Source organism: Dendrobates tinctorius, unplaced genomic scaffold (genome assembly GCF_039654945.1).
Source record: "Dendrobates tinctorius isolate UK_male_01 unplaced genomic scaffold, ASM3965494v1 ptg000231l, whole genome shotgun sequence".
Taxonomy (NCBI): domain Eukaryota; kingdom Metazoa; phylum Chordata; class Amphibia; order Anura; family Dendrobatidae; genus Dendrobates; species Dendrobates tinctorius.
Window position 1 is genome coordinate 2,057,708 of NW_027361898.1, and position 17,085 is coordinate 2,074,792.

At 46.4% G+C, this 17,085-nt stretch overlaps 1 protein-coding gene and 1 long non-coding RNA gene across 5 annotated transcripts in view; one reads left to right on the top strand and one right to left on the bottom strand.

The window, feature by feature from the left end:
* The window catches only part of LOC141059813 (uncharacterized), a 55,097-nt gene extending 38,807 nt beyond the window's left edge, over positions 1–16,290 (bottom strand). Inside the window, exon 1 of the long non-coding RNA XR_012222603.1 lies at positions 15,905–16,290. This is a non-coding gene — a long non-coding RNA (uncharacterized lncRNA). The remainder of the gene's footprint in view (positions 1–15,904) is intronic.
* Positions 16,138–17,085, top strand: part of NUP214 (nucleoporin 214) — a 78,162-nt gene continuing 77,214 nt past the window's right edge. For 3 of the 4 annotated variants that reach the window (XM_073555938.1, XM_073555939.1, XM_073555940.1), the window contains exon 1: positions 16,138–16,284. In XM_073555938.1, coding sequence (XP_073412039.1) covers positions 16,243–16,284 — 42 coding nt within the window. In that variant the 5' untranslated portion in view covers positions 16,138–16,242. The remainder of the gene's footprint in view (positions 16,285–17,085) is intronic. The other variant, XM_073555941.1, reaches the window with a different exon arrangement.

Consider the following 17,085-nt stretch of genomic DNA (forward strand, 5'->3'; position numbering starts at 1 on the left):
CGAAAAATGCGGGAGTACCAAGAAACACTTGTGCAGGCCATCATGTTCTCCATTCCCCCCGCAAGTGTTGCTGGTAGTGCTTTTCAAAGCAGCCATGTGGGTAGAGGCAGTGGAGGAAGCTCTGCACAAAGAGGTAGCAGAGGCAGTGCCGCAAGACAAGGCAAGGCCAGTATGGCCCAAATGTGGAAAAGTTTTGTGGGACCGCCACAAACGGCTACACCATCACAGACGGCTCCAGTCAGCAGGAGGCAACGTTTCCGTCAGATGGTGACAGACTACTTGTCTTGCCCTGTTAGTGTACTCCCAGACGGCTCTTCCCCGTTCAAGTATTGGGTCTCTAACCTGGATACATGGCCAGAGCTTAGCCAGTATGCATTGGAGGTGCTGGCTTGCCCTACTGCCAGTGTATTATCGGAACGTGTCTTTAGTGCTGCAGGTGGTGTGGTAACGGACCATCGCACGCGACTATCCGCCGATAATGTTGACCGGCTTACTTTTCTGAAAATGAACAAGGCCTGGATCTCACCTGAATTTGCCAGTCCTCTTCCTGAATAAATAATTGGCTGGCAACAGGATCCAGGTCTCCTGTTGTGTTCATGTTTCTATGACCTGAACTTTATTTCCTGGGCTACAGCAACGCCAGTTGGTGCTCAGAAGTGCTGTCCGCACAGACAAAACACTCGCTCATGTGTAAGTGGGGTTCGGTAACGTCAGCTGATCCCCTGCTGTGTGTATGGCAAAGTGTCCTGCTCCCTCCACAGTCAAACAACCTCAGATTTACACCTGGCTCCAAGTAGGCCTCGGCCTACTACCTGATTTTCCCTGGGCTCCGACACCGCCAGTTGTTGCTCAGAAGTGCTGTCCACACAGAAAAAAAAAACACTCGTTCATGTGAAAGTGGGGGTCAGTAACGTCAGCTGATCCCCTGTGTGGAGGGCAAAGTGCTGCTGCCTCCAAATTGTAACTACTTCAGATTTAAACATTCTCTGATTTGGCCTCTGTCTCTACTCTGTCTCTAGTATTTCCCCTGACCTCCAGCACCACCAGTTCCTGCTCACAGTTGCCGTCCGCGCATTCCACACTTGTTCCTGGTGTTCTGTTACGTGAGCAGATCCCCCAATGTGTGTCCGGCACTGTCTCCTGTGCTGTCCACCTTCCCACTGCAGATGCCTAATTGGAGCACGTTGACAGTCTGTTGTAGCCTACAAACAATCTAAAACTGCCACCAAGTAGGCCTCGGCCTGCACCATGATTGTCCCTGGGCTCCAACAATGCCAGTTGGTGCTCGGAAGTGCTGTCCACACAGAAAAACACACTTGTTCATGTGTAAGTGGGGTTCGGTAACGTCAGCTGATCCCCTGCTGTGTGTACGGCAAACTCTCCTGCTGCCTCCAAATTCAAACAACGTCTTATCTTAATCTGCCACCAAGTAGGCCTCGGCCTGCACCATGATTGTCCCTGGGCTCCAACAACGCCAGTTGGTGCTCGGAAGTGCTGTCCACACAGAAAAAAACACTCGCTCATGTGAAAGTGGAGGTCAGTAACGTCAGCTGATCCCCTGCTGTGTGGAGGGCAAACTGCTGCTGCCTCCAAATTGTAACTACTTCAGATTTAAACATTCTCTGATTTGGCCTCTGAATCCACTCTGTCTCTAGTATTTCCCCTGACCTCCAACACCGCCAGCTCCTGCTCACAGTTGCCGTCCACGCATTCCACACTTGTTCCTGTGTTCCTGGTGTTCTGTTACGTGAGCAGATCCCCCAATGTGTGTCCGGCACTGTCTCCTGCGCTGTCCACCTTCCCACTACAAGTGGTGGGAATGTGGACAGAGCAGGAGACAGTGGAAGACACACATCAGGGGGATCTGCTGACATTACAGAACCCCAGTAACACAGGAACACGTGTGGATTGGGCAGACGGCTGCTGTACGCATAAACTGGCGGTGTTGGTGGTCACGTGAAATCCTGGAAACAGAGTGGAGACAGATGCCTAATTGGAGCACGTTGACAGTCTGTTGTAGCCTACAAACAATCTAAAACTACCACCAAGTAGGCCTCAGCCTTCACCATGATTGTCCCTGGGTTCCAACGCCAGTTGGTGCTCGGCAGTGTCTTTGGCACGGGTACTCCCTGTTGCCCAGCCTGGTTCCAGCACACCAGCTGTTTCCGGGTAGTGTCAACCTCACTATGCCACCAATCCATTGTCCAGTCATCTTGCGGCCGGGTTAGCCGACTCTACGGTGCCTGCAGTTTAGGTGACTCCTATGTGGGCTGCGGGAACTGGCACTGAAGGCTGGATCCGTAGTGCCAATGGGACAAGGACCCCCTGTAGGACTGTGGGTTTCGGTAACTGCGGCCGGCTTGCGGTCTGGCTACTTTGCTTTGGATGGGTACCTTCTGCTACCCACCCAGGTTCCAGCACTGTCAGCTGGTTCTCGCCTGAGCCTTTGGCCTAGGTGCCGCCATCTCGGTATCCGAAGGTCCAGCACCGTCAGCTGGTCCTTGGTAGTGCTTTCTAGCACAGGTACCTCCTGCCTAGTAACCGTGGTCCAGCAACGTCAGCTGTTCCTCGGTAGTGCCATTGGCTCTTGTAGCTTTTGCTACCCATCTGGGTTCCAGCACCATCAGCTGGTTCTCGGCAGTGTCTTTGGCATGGGTACTCCCTGTTGCCCAGCCTGGTTCCAGCACGCCAGCTGTTTCCGGGTAGTATCAAGGTCACTATGCCACCAATCCGTTGTCCTGTCGTCTTGCGGCCGGGTTAGCCGACTCTACGGTGCCTGCAGTTTAGGTGACTCCTATGTGGGCTGCGGGAACTGGCACTGAAGGCTGGATCCGTAGTGCCAATGGGACATGGACCCCCTGTAGGACTGTGGGTTTCGGTAACTGCGGCCGGCTTGCGGCCTGGCTACTTTGCTTTGGATGGGTACCTTCTGCTACCCACCCGGGTTCCAGCACTGTCAGCTGGTTCTTGCCAGAGCCTTTGGCCTAGGTGCCTCCATCTCGGTATCCGAGGTCCAGCACCGTCAGCTGGTCCTTGGTAGTGCTTTCTAGTACAGGTACCTCCTGCCTAGTAACCGTGGTCCAGCAACGTCAGCTGTTCCTCGGTAGTGCCATTGGCTCTTGTAGCTTTTGCTACCCATCTGGGTTCCAGCACCGTCAGCTGGTTCTCGGCAGTGTCTTTGGCATGGGTACTCCCTGTTGCCCAGCCTGGTTCCAGCACGCCAGCTGTTTCCGGGTAGTGTCAAGGTCACTATGCCACCAATCCGTTGTTCTGTCGTCTTGTGGCCGAGTTAGCCGACTCTACGGTGCCTGCAGTTTAGGTGACTCCTATGTGGGCTGCGGGAACTGGCACTGAAGGCTGGATCCATAGTGCCAATGGGACATGGACCCCCTGTAGGACTGTGGGTTTCGGTAACTGCGGCCGGCTTGCGGCCTGGCTACTTTGCTTTGGATGGGTACCTTCTGCTACCCACCCGGGTTCCACCACTGTCAGCTGGTTCTCGCCAGAGCTTTTGGCCTAGGTGCCTCCATCTCGGTATCCGAGGTCCAGCACCATCAGCTGGTCCTTGGTAGTGCTTTTTAGCACAGGTACCTTCTGCTTAGTAACCGTGGTCCAGCACCGTCAGTTGGTCCTCGGTAGTGCCATTGGCTCTTGTTCCTTCTGCTACCCATCCGGGTGCCAGCACTGTCAGCTGGTTCTCGCCAGAACCTTTGGCCTAAGTGCCTCCGTCTCGGTATCCGAGGTCCAGCAACGTCAGCTGGTCCTTGGTAGTGGTTTCTAGCACAGGTACCTCCTGCATAGTAACCGGGGTCCAGCACCGTCAGCTGTTCCTCAGTAGTGCCATTGGCTATTGTTCCTTCTGCTGCCACTACGGGTTCCAGTACTGTCAGCTGGTTCTCGCCAGTTTCTCAGCCTTCTTGTACCTTCTGCTACATTTCCAAGATCAAGCTTTTTGAAATTGTCTTTGGTAATCCTTATTGATCTCCATGACGACGACCCTGATGACGACGACCCTGAAGACCACACCAAAGAAGACCAGAAATATGACCCTAAATAATAAGACCAAGAGGACAAAGAACATGAAAACAACCACCAAGATACAGAACAAAAGACAGAAGAACAAGAAGCAGAAGAAGCAAAAGCAGAAGAACAGAAAGCAGAAGAACATTAAGCATAAGACTAAAAATCAGCATAGAAGAAATCAAAATTATAAGCAGAAGAAGACTAAGCAGTAAATGGGGGTGAGTCCGTTCCTCCTCGTGGTGCCCCTGGAAAATGCCTGCTACTGCAGGCCAAACTGAACGCGGACAAATCCTGTTGTAAATCTTTTGTGACAGGCAGAACGTAAGGTGTAATCTTATAACTTTTATAGATAAGTACTACAGGAATGCCTGTCACCATAAGAAAATGAAGAAAAAGAAGAATAGGAAGAAGATGAAGAAATAGCATATGAAAATTAATAATAGCTGAATAAGAAGAATATGAAGAATGGAAAAAAAAAATTAATGGGAAGAAGGTGAAGAAGAAGAAGATGAATAAGGTGAAGAAAAAGTTGATGAAAAAAATGCTACTGCTGCGGATCATGAAGGAGAAAGTGTGGGAGAAGTACCAAAGAAGGTGAAGAGCATGGAAGTTGTGAAACATACATATCTGACAAAATATAAAAAAGTTAACAGTCAATATCTTTTTAACTCCGAACGTCTTGAAAAAAAAAAATGGAATTAATGCTATGCCATGTGATTTGAATAAACCACTATGCCTTTAATGTCTCCTCCACCTCCCACAATACATTCTACATGATTCTTATTTGTTCTCAATTATGTAGAATTAGCCAACAAGGAAATAAAGGCCTTTTTTAAATTCCGATACCGGAAGTCCCATTGACTTGAATGGGACTTCCGGTATCGGAATCGGCGATACCCGATATTTTTTTCGTATCGGGCGATACCATCCGATACGATATCTTTGGGTATCGAACGGTATCGCTCAACACTACTCACCAGCGATCACATAGCGATTCACCAGCGATCCTGACACATTGATATCATTGTCAGGATCGCTGGTGAGTCGCTATGTGTGACTCCAGCCTTAGCCTTCTCTTTTGCAAGCTAAACAATCCCAAATCCTCTAACTGTTCCTCATAGGACATACTTTGCAGACCGCTCAACATCCTGGTAGCTCGCCTCAGAATTTGCTCCAATTTGATCATGTCTTTTTTAAAATGTGCCCAGAAAAGGAGACAGTATTCCAGATGAGGCCTGACCAAGGAGGAAAGGAGGGGGATAATTACTTCATGTGATCTAGACTCTAGGTTTCTCTTAATACATCCTAGAACAGTGTTTGCCTTTTTTGTTGCTGCATCACACTGTTGACTCATGTGCAGTCTGTGATCTATTAGTATACCCAAATCTTTTACACATGTGCTGTTGCTTAGCCCTAATTCCTCCTATTCTGTATATGCTTTTTTCATTTATCTCACCCATATGTAAGACTTTGCATTTCAAAAACATTCTGTTAGTTGCTGCCCACAATTCCAGTTTGTTTAAATCTTTTTGAATCTTCTCTAGTATTAGCTATCCCTCTTAGTTTTGTCATCAGCATATTGAATCAGTTTACCGTCAATTCCTTTATCTAAATCATTGATAAAGATGTTGAACAACACAGGTCCCAGGACAGAGCCCTGTGGTACTACATTTGACACGGTCTTCCAACTGTATGTGCAGCCATTTATGACCACTCTTAGGGTCCAATCACTGAGCCAGTTATGAATCCACCTAACCGTAGCCTTGGCAATCCCATACTTGGTTATTTTTTCAATAAGTAACTAGATACATTATCAAATGCTTTTCTGAAGTCGAGATATACTGTATCTACCGCATTTCTCTGGACCACCCAGTCAGTGATTCTGTCATAGCAGGAAATTAAGTTAGTCTGACATGACTTATTAGTTACAATCCCATGCTGTCTCTGGTTAATCACTTGATTCTGATCCAGGTACTTGCATGCATGCAGTTTACTAATTTGTTTAAAGATCTTTCAGAAATAAGGCTCACTGGCATATAATTCCCTGGGTCCACCTTCTTCCACTTTTTGAAGATAGGGACAACATTGGCTCTTCTCCAGTCTTCTAGGACTTCTCCTGTTCACCAAGAATTTTTAAAGATTATGAAGAATGGTTCAATAATTTCCTCTGTTATCTCCTTCAGTACCCTAGGATGTAATTCATCTGGACCTGGAGACTTGAATTAATTTGTTAGCTAAGTTTTACCTCACCATCTCTCTGTTTATAGATATTGAAGGAATAGAAGAATCCACACTAGTACAGTAAAGATCAGCTGATATTACATTTACTTTCTGAGAGAAAACAGATGCAAAATAGGAATTTTAAATTTTGCTCTTGTCAACATCATTTTTTATGACTTCACCATTTTCATCCTGTAAAAATCTTATAGTATCTTTGACTTTTCTTTTAGTTTAGAAGTCTTTTGCAAGCCTTAATTATCAGCTTTACTAATCTGACGCATGCCCTGCAGACAGCATTATATTCTTCTCTAAATGTGTTACAACTCTGTTCTCAGTTGTTCCAGGACCAGGGGCTCCTTCCCTGTCCCTAACGCTAGGGGCACCCAGCTCACCTTGTTCCCCAGATTACTTCTGATGGTGAAGACGCCGGAGCCATGTACCTTGCCTTAGCTCCTGAATTCGCTCTCAGTCTGTACCCTTCCCCACCCACGTAAGAGGGGAGTAGCAGTGTACTGTAATACACCAACCAGACTAAAATGGTAATATGAACAGAGGTAACAGAAAATACTAAACATACAAAAATAAACACATAAACAACAGAGGTAAACACTGGGGAGACGAGGATGTGGCTAAACCAAAGTAGAAAAATGGGAATTATCACACACTCAAAACCTAGGAACAGTCACAGATAAACCCACCAAACGCCTTCTCCAACAACCTCCGGCTACGCATAATAAGCCTACTCTGACAATGAGAGCTAACCATGGCCCAGACTATACAGACCAGAGTGGCTAACAGTGCACAGCTGAGACCCTTAATGCAGGAAAGCTTCCAGTAGCTCTCAACTGAGCAGATTAACCCCTGCACTGCTAAAATAAATTTACACTGTTTGTTATGAAGGTGAAGTGCTTCTAATCAGTGCAGGAGTAAGAGAAATCAGCCGTTGCAGTCTTCTGGTTCCTGTCATGGTAAACCCGTGACAATATCCTTCCCTCTTTCCATTTGATAAACATATGTTAAAAAGAAAGAAATGCTTAAGTTCTGTGTTCATCCATCGGGTTTCCTTAAATGATTCCTATTCTTCCCTCTTTTAGGGATTGTTAACATTTCTGCTGTGAGAATCTCAATTTTTCCAAATTTCCTATCCTTCCTGGACATTTCTGTCCTTAAGGACATACAGCCATTGGATCACTCCTATTCTCTTTCCAAGTCCCTTAAAATCTGCCTTTCTTAAATCTAACCTTGAAGTCTGAGCCTTCACAGGTCTTCCTCCTCTACTTATCCAAAATTCTATGATGGCATGATTGCCACCTCCTAGGGTCCCAGCCACCCTTACCTCTTCAACCATTTCCTCCCTGTTTATAAGTACAAGATCCAAGGTAGCAGATCAGCGTGTTCTCTCGTCTACTATTTGGAAAATAAGGATAAGAATTTGCTGGACCTGTTACTTTTGCTTCAGAGAGATTCCCAACAAATGTCTGGATAGTTGATATCTCCCATGTTCACCACGTCATTTTCTTTAGAACTTGAACAACTGATGCATAAAGAGTTCATCCATATCTTCAGCTTGCACAGGCGGCCTGTAGTAAATGCCTACAATGGTGTCCATTCCATAGTTCTCTACTTGTATTCTTACCCAAACAGTTTCCACAGAACTCCCAGTCTCTGAAGCTTCAATCTCTGTGCAGATATACGTCTATCTCACATACAATATGACATATCCTCTCCATTTATTAAGTCTGATTCCTGAAAATAAGTTATACCCTTCTAGCCTTGTATTCCCATCATGTCTATCATCCCACCAAGTTTCAGTGATGCCAATGACATCATATTTCTTTTCCTGCGTTAGTAGTTCCAGTTCTCCTTGTTTGTTGCCCATGCTTTGTGCATTAGCATTGAAACATTTTAGTTTGTGATTGGTTTCTCTTTTTCCAATATTTTTATTATTCTGATTTATTTGAATTTGTTCTTCCTTTCCACTTCTAAAAGCAGAGTTCTCAATAGTATTTGGTCGCTGTATGGCTTTCCCTTGCCTTTTGCTTCCCTTCCCACAATGTTCTTGTCTAAAAGAGTTCCTGATGAGTGTAGCAAGGTGACTTCCAAATATGTGTTTTCCAGTCTTGGTAAGGTGTACCCCATCTCTAGCAACTAGTCCATTGTATAGGTAATTCACTCTTGGATCCAGAAATCTAAATCCTCGCTGACGGCACCATCGATGTAGCCAGGTGTTTAACCTGTAGAATCTTGTTCCACCTCTTTGATCCATGGCCATCCACTGGGAGGATAGAAGAGAAGACCACCTGTGCTCCCAGTTCTTTCACTTTATTGACTAAAGGGGGTTTCACACATAGCGAGATCGCTAGCGATATCGCTCGAGCGTCACCGATATTGTGACGCAACAGCGATATCGCTAGCGATCTCGCTAAGTGTGAAATGTAGCAGCGACCGGACCCCCCGCTGGCTATTGCTGATCGAGCTAGAATGAGCAAGTCCATTTTTCCATCGTTGGCATCCCGCTGGCCAGCACTAATCGCTGTGTTTGAAGCTTAAAAACGACGAGCTACGTCATTAGCGACGCAGAGCTCAGCGATACAAGTCTGAATCGGTTACAATTAAGTTGTGTGAAAGGTACTCAACGACCAACGAGGTCGTTATGCAGATCGCTGATCTGTCTTGCGTCGTTGATGAGATTGGACTGTTTGAAAGCTATCTAGCGATCATATAACGACGTACCAGCGATCTTTGCCAGGTCGGATCATTATCGCTGGTGCGTTGCTATGTGTGAAGGGGCCTTAAGTCTTCAAAGTCACTATAGATTGTTTCCAGGTACTTTCTTGAGATGTTATTTGCCCTAACATGTATTAGCAGGAATGGGTAGTCATCTGTAGGTCTGAAGAGTCCTGATATCCTGTCAGACACATCTTTAATTTTTGCACCTGGAAGACAGCACATTTCTCTTGAGGTTATATTCGGTTTGCAGATCGCGGCCTTTGTTCCTCTCAACATGTGCCCCAACTGTTCCATACGACAGGCTCTAGCAAACAGTTCAAATCGAGCACAGGCGCTCGATACACCCTTGGTGTGGCCAAACATTTAAGTGTTCCTTCCCTTCTACTTGTCTTTTGTCTATCGCTGCCCTCCCTCTAGTTTGATTAACAGCTCTGGCTTTATAAAACCAGAGGTCAGAGATAGATGGAAAACAAGATTAGAATATGCAGTTAAATGTTTGGCTGCACTGAGCACTTGTGCTTGGTTTGAACAGTCATCCTGTACTGACAGATTCTGTTTAAGGCCCTCAAACATATTAAGTAGCTATTAGCCCTACAGCCATTTGGCTGACAACTACGGTATATCTCCTGACTATCACATACACAGGAGCTGTTCAACATACACTCTTGTGCTCGCTATCAGAGAGCAGATGTCAGGACACTGTGGCGGCAGCAGCTTATCCTCAGCGAGAACAAGAGAATCAAACATTGGAATTCCAGGGTAAACAGCAGGTATCCAAGAGCCGCGCGGCTCTTAGATACCCGGTGTTTACAATGGAAACCAGCTTGCTCGCTGGTCTTGATCGCTGGAGAGGCTATGTGACAGCTCACCAGCGATCAGCCTAACGATGTCCCAGCGATCCCATCCATGTTGGATCGTTGATGGGATCGCTGGGACATCGTTATGTGTAACGAGGCCTTTAGTGTAACCTGTAGAAGAAGTACAATGTGCACAGAAACCACAGTGCAGCAACTCTGATACAGTCACCTCTGTACAGCTAGAATGGAGTTGATGTACAAAATTCTGAAGAGCAGAATTTTGTATGCCCGTCTTAATGAGGGGTGAGCGGGAGAAAGCTGAGGCCACTTTGTACGTTTTCTTTTCTATTGATACATTTTTTTATTCTTGCTTTTTATAACACAAAAAATTACACTCAGTGTTGAGCGTTCAGTTTTGATAGAATTCGAATTGGCCTGTATGCACACAAGTCTTGGCCAGCACCACCATTTTGAAGCATGGACAGTGACAGTGCGCAGCTGACAGAATCATCATAATTTATGTCACATAAGTGGCATAAATTACAATAGAAGTGATATCCAGTGACCCCCGACACTTCAGTAATCATGTGTCACTTCCTTGCTATATATTATGAGGACTCTCGGCTGCGCTCCTTTAGGAGGACTCTCGGCTGCGCTCCTTTAGAAGGACTCTCGGCTGCGCTCCTTTAGGAGGGACTCTCGGCTGCGCTCCTTTAGGAGGGACTCTCGGCTGCGCTCCTTTAGGAGGGACTCTCGGCTGCGCTCCTTTAGGAGGGACTCTCGGCTGCGCTCCTTTAGGAGGGACTCTCGGCTGCGCTCCTTTAGGAGGGACTCTCGGCTGCGCTCCTTTAGGAGGGACTCTCGGCTGCGCTCCTTTAGGAGGGACTCTCGGCTGCGCTCCTTTAGGAGGGACTCTCGGCTGCGCTCCTTTAGGAGGGACTCTCGGCTGCGCTCCTTTAGGAGGGACTCTCGGCTGCGCTCCTTTAGGAGGGACTCTCGGCTGCGCTCCTTTAGGAGGACTCTCAACCACGCTCCTTTGGAAGGACTCTCGGCTGTGTTCCTTTAGGAGGGACTCTCGGCTGCACTCATTTACGCCTCCACACGCCAAGCACCGACCACTCTGCAAAACTGTTGGTGCTGCGGACAGAACTGGTGACAGACGGGAAAAGTCACATTCTGGCAAAACTGAGGAATCAGTGAAGCGTAATGCTTTATGTTACAAAAAGCCACAATAAAATGCAAGTTTCATTAATCAGGAAGAAAAAGAATTTTAAAAAATCACGTATGACTGTTAGGCTATGTGCCCACGTTGCAGAAATGCTGCGGAAATGTCCGTAGCATTTCAGCAACTCCCTGCAGCGGGTAAAATACATGTGGAATTCGTATGCGTTTTGCAAGCGTTTTTAGCTTGCAGAATGCTTGCGCTTTCCAAGGGATTTGAAGCATCGCTTGGAAAGGTGATTGACAGGTTGTTCACACTTGTCAAGCATAGTGCTTGACAAGTGTGACCACCTTTTTACTATTGATGCTGCCTATGCGGCATCAATAGTAAAGATAGAATGTAAAAAATAAATAATATGGTTATTCTCACCTTCCGACGGTCCCTAATCTCCTCAGCGGCGCTCCCAGTACGTTCCGTTCCCAGGGATGCATTGCGAAAATCACCCCAGATGACGTCACGCTCGCGAAACTGTGACGTCATCTCAGGTGATTCGCGCAATGCATCATTGGGAACGGAAGATGCCGGCAGCGCCGCTGAGGACTCCGGGGGCCACCAAAAGGTGAATATATCACTATTTTTGATTTTAATTCTATATTTGACTGGGATATGATACCCAGGGCCTGGAGGAGAGTCTCCTCCCCTGCAGACCCTAGGTACCATCCACACATGAAGCGCTCACTTTACACATGGTGGGCATAGCCACATGCGTAAAGTGAGCATTTCAATGCAATCCTATGGCGGTGGAATCGCCGCGATTCCGCATGAATAATGAACATGCTACAGAGTTTCCCGCGATGCGATTCCGCAGCGGAAAAATCCGCAGCATGGGCACAGCAACTGCGGAATCCCATATGATTGCATGGGGGTGCGTTTTTTAACCCCTTAACCCCATATGACGTACTATCCCGTCCATGTGTCCTGGGACTTAATTCCCAGGGACGGGATAGTACGTCATAGTGATCAGCGGCGCCCACGTGGTGAGCGCCGCTGATCGCGGCCGGGTGTCAGCTGATTATCACAGCTGACACCCGGCACAATGTGTCAGGGGCGTTCACGAACCGCCCCCGACACGTTAACCCCTTGCACACCGCGATCAAACACGATTGCGGTGTACCGGGGGTTAATGGGAAGCATCGGCAGGGAGGGGGCTCCCTCCGTGCTTCCCTGAGCCCCCCACAGCAGCACAATGTGCAGCGCTGCTGCGGGGGGCTCCTTCCCTGCAGGCCCCCGAATCCAAGATGGCGACGGGGGCCTGCAGGGAGCCGGCTTCCTCAGTGCCTGCAAAGCGCAGGCACGAGGAAGCCTGCTGCACTGCCTGTGACAGATCACTGATCTGTCACAGTGATCTGTGATGTGACAGATCAGCGATCTGTCACAGGACAGTGATGTCCCACCTGGGACAATGTAATAAAGTTAAAAAAAAAAAAGTGTTAAAATAAGTAAAAAAAAAAAAAAAAAAAAAAAATCGCCAAATAAATTAGTAAAAAAAAATATTCCCCCAATAAATTCATTTTTTGCAAATAAAAAAAAACAAACAATAAAAGTACACATTTGGTATCGCCGCGTCCGTAACGACCCGCCCTATAAAAATGTCCCATTAGTTAACCCCTTTAGCGAACCCCTTAAAAAATGAAAATAAAAAAGAAGCAAAAAATAATGATTTATTATCATACCGCCGAACAAAAAGTGCAATAACGCGCGATCAAAATGACGCATATAAATATCCATGGTACTGTTGAAAACGTCATTTTGTCCCGCAAAAAACGAGCTGCGATACAGCATCATCAGCGAAAAAATAAGAAAGTTATAGCTCGCAGAATAAAGCGATGCAAAAATAATTATTTTTTATATAAAATAGTTTTCATTGCATAAAACCGACAAAACATAAAAAAATACCTAAATGATGCATCTCTCTAACCGTACTGACCCGAAGAATAAAGCCGCTTTATCAATTTTATCGCACGCAGAACGGTGTAAACGCACCCCCCCAAAAGAAATTCATGAAATGCTGGTTTTAGTTCATTCTGCGTCCCAAAAATCGGAATAAAAAGTGATCAAAAAATGACACGCGCCCGAAAATGGTACCAATAAAAATGTCAACTCGTCCCGCAAAAAAGAAGACCTCACTTGACTCGGTGGGTCAAAATACGGAAAAATTATAGCTCTCAATATGTGGTGATGCAAAAACTATTTTTACAATAAAAAGCGTCTTTTAGCGTGCGACAGCCGCCAAACATAAAAACCGCCGTAAATAGTAAATCAAACCCCCCGTTATCACCCCCTTAGTTAGGGAAAAATAATAAAATTTAAAAAAAAAATGTATTTATTTCCATTTTCCCATTAGGGTTAGGGCTGAGATTAGGTTTAGGGGTGTGTTGGGGTTAGGGTTGTAGTTATAATTGGGGGTTTCCACTGTTTGGGCACATCAGGTGCTCTCCAAATGCAACATGGCGTTGGATCTCAATTCAAGCCAATTCTGCGTTGAAAAAGTCAAATGGTGCTCCTTCCCTTCCAAGCTCTGCCATGCGCCCAAACAGTGTTTTACCCCCACATATGGGGTATCCGCCTACTCAAGACAAATTGCAAAACAACTTTTGGGGTCCAATTTCTCCTGTTACCCATAGGAAAATAAAAAATTGGGGGCAAAAATATCATTTTTGTGGAAAAAAATGATTTTTTTATTTTCACGCTCGGGCGTTATAAACTTCTGTGAATCACTTGGGGGTTCAAAGTGCTCACCACACATCTAGATAAGTTCCGTGGGGGGTCTAGTTTCCAAAATGGGATCACTTGTGGGGAGTTTCAATAGTTTAGGTACATCAGGGGCTCTCCAAACGCACATGACACCCGCAGACCATTCCATGAAAGTCTGCATTCCAAAACGTCACTACTTCCCTTCCGAGCCCTGACGTGTGCCCATACAGTAGTTTTCTCCCACATATAGGGTATCAGCGTACTCAGGACAAATTGGACAACAACTTTTGGGGTCCAACTTCTCCTGGCACCCTTGGGAAAATAAAAAAAATTGGGGACTAATTGATCATGTTTGTGGAAAAAATATGATTTTTTTTATTTTCATGCCTGGGCATTATAAACTTCTGTGAAGCCCTTGGGGGTTCAAAGTGCTTACCACACATCTACATATGTTCCTTAGGGGGTCTAGTTTCCAAAATGGGGTCACTTGTGGGGGGTTTCCACTGTTTAGGTACATCAGGGGCTCTCCAAAAGCAACATGACACCCGCAGACCATTCCATCAAAGTCTGCATTCCAAAACGTCACTACTTCCCTTCTGAGCCCCGACGTGTGCCCATACAGTAGTTTTCTCCCACATATGAGGTATCAGCGTACTCAGGACAAATTGGACAACAACTTTTGGGGTCCATTTTCTCCTGTTACCCTTGGGAAAATAAAAAAAACTGCTGACTAAAAGATCATGTTAGTGGAAAAAATACGATTTTTTTATTTTCACACCCAGGCATTATAAACTTCTGTGAAGCACTGGGGGGGGTTCAAAGTTCTCACCACACATCTAGATAAGTTCCATGGGGAGTCTAGTTTCCAAAATGGTGTCATTTGTGGGAGGTTTCCATTCGCGACATGGTGTCCGATCTCAATTCCAGCCAAAAATGTCAAATGGCGCTGCTTCCCTTCCGAGCTCTGCCATGCGCCCAAATAGTGGTTTACCCCCACATATGGGGTATCAGCGCACTCAGGACAAATTGCACAATAACTTTTAGGGTCCTGTTACCCTTGGGAAATTAAAAATTGGGGGTGAAAAGATATGATTTTTTAATTTTACCGCTGTACGTTATAAACGTCTGTGAAGCCCTTGTGGGTTCAAAGTTCTCACCACATATCTAGATAAGTTCCTTGGGGGTCTAGTTTCCAAAATGGGGTCACTTGTGGGGGGTTTCCACTGTTTAGGTACATCAGGGGCTCTCCAAACGCGACATGGTGTCCGATCTGAATTCCAGCCAATTTTGCATTGAAAAAGTCAAACGGCGCTCCTTCCCTTACGAGCTCTGCCAGGCGCCGAAACAGTGGTTCCCCCCCACATATCCGGTATTAGCGTACTCAGGGCAAACTGCACAATAACTTTTCCAGTCCAATTTCTCCTGTTACCCTTGGTAAAATAAAAAAAATTGAACCTGAATTATTTTTTTTGTGAAAAAAAGTTAAATGTTCATTTTTTTTAAATATTCAAAAAATTCCTGTGACGCACCTAAAGGGTTAATAAACTTCTTGCATGTGGTTTTGAGTACTATCAGGGGTGCAGTTTTTAGAATGGTGTCACTTTTGGGTATTTTCTATCATATAGACCCCTCAAAGTGACTTCAAATGTGATGTGGTCTGTAAAAATAAAATGGTGTTGCAAAAATGAGACATCGCTGGTCAACTTTTAACCCTTATAACTTCCTAACAAAAAAAAATTTTGGTTCCAAAATTGTGCTGATGTAAAGTAAACATGTGGGAAATGTTAGTTATCAAGTTTTTTGTGTGCTGTATCTCTGTGATTTAAGGGCATAAAAATTCAAAGTTGGAAAATCGCGAAATCTTCAAAATTTTCACCAAATTTCCGTTTTTTCACAAATAAACGCAAGTTATATGAATAAAATTTTACCACTATCATGAAGTACAATATGTCACGAGAAAACAATGTCAGAATCACCGGGATCCATGGAAGCGTTCCAGAGTTATGACCTCATAAAGGGACAGTGGTCAGAATTGTAAAAATTGGCCCGGTCATGAACGTGTAAACCACCCTTGGGGCTTAAGGGGTTAAGCGTTTCCGCTGCGGAAAAAAAAAAAAGGCAAAAATGCTTAAAAAACGCAATGTGGGCACACAGCCTTAAGATTTTCCCCATTAATAACTGGAGCAATTCCCTAAAAAAGCATTAAATCATTAACAACCAGATGAGGATCATTGGGGTGGTTCCTGGGAGGACATCGCTCCGGTAGTTCTCGTCACCTCTCCGGTCACTTCTCCGGCGGTTCCCGTAGTCACCTCAGCACTGAACTGTCTAGAATGGAGTGACTAACATGAGATCCTGAATAAACCAACTCCAATCTAGACACAACCCTGCTCACTGCGGCTGCGCCGCCATCTTTCTGGAGCCCACTATGTAATTCAGGGGACCAGCACCTGTCGCAGCGGTGATGACGTAGCAGAGGCGGCGGCCCTGTAAGTTGCGCGCGTTGTCACCCCCTTATGATTACCGGAAGCTGCTAGGCTCGGAGGTTCTCGTTCAATGGAGGATGATACGGATGTTCCCCCGGAGAGAGACACCAAGGTAACCAAGGCGTCACACCCGGCTGTAACCGGTAGCCACGTGATTGCGTCTGTCACCCACGTGGTGGCTGTTGTTACCGGCCGTTACACCAGTGCGGCGGCAGTAATAGCCAGTATCCGGGGCATTATACATACACCATCGTGTCTAATCCGGTCACACTTTACCGGCCGCTCGCACATCATCCCAGGACACCACTGGACTACCGTGTCCGACCACTGCGTGCTGTCAGTGACTGGAATCTCCTATTTACATCCAGAAAACCGGGCCTCAAGTCAAAGGTGTCACTGCTGATGGTTTGTTACCATGTATCTGTGCCGGTCACTGATCCCTCCTCACCCGATGTGTCGTTACCGTGTATCAGTGCCGGTCACTGATCCCTCCTCTCCCGATGTGTCGTTACCGTGTATCAGTGCCGGTCACTGATCCCTCCTCACCCGATGTGTCGTTACCGTGTATCAGTGCCGGTCACTGATCCCTCCTCTCCCGATGTGTCGTTACCGTGTATCAGTGCCGGTCACTGATCCCTCCTCACCCGATGTGTCGTTACCGTGTATCAGTGCCGGTCACTGATCCCTCCTCTCCCGATGTGTCGTTACCGTGTATCAGTGCCGGTCACTGATCCCTCCTCACCCGATGTGTCGTTACCGTGTATCAGTGCCGGTCACTGATCCCTCCTCTCCCGATGTGTCGTTACCGTGTATCAGTGCCGGTCACTGATCCCTCCTCGCCCGATGTGTCGTTACCGTGTATCAGTGCCGGTCACTGATCCCTCCTCGCCCGATGTGTCGTTACCGTGTATCA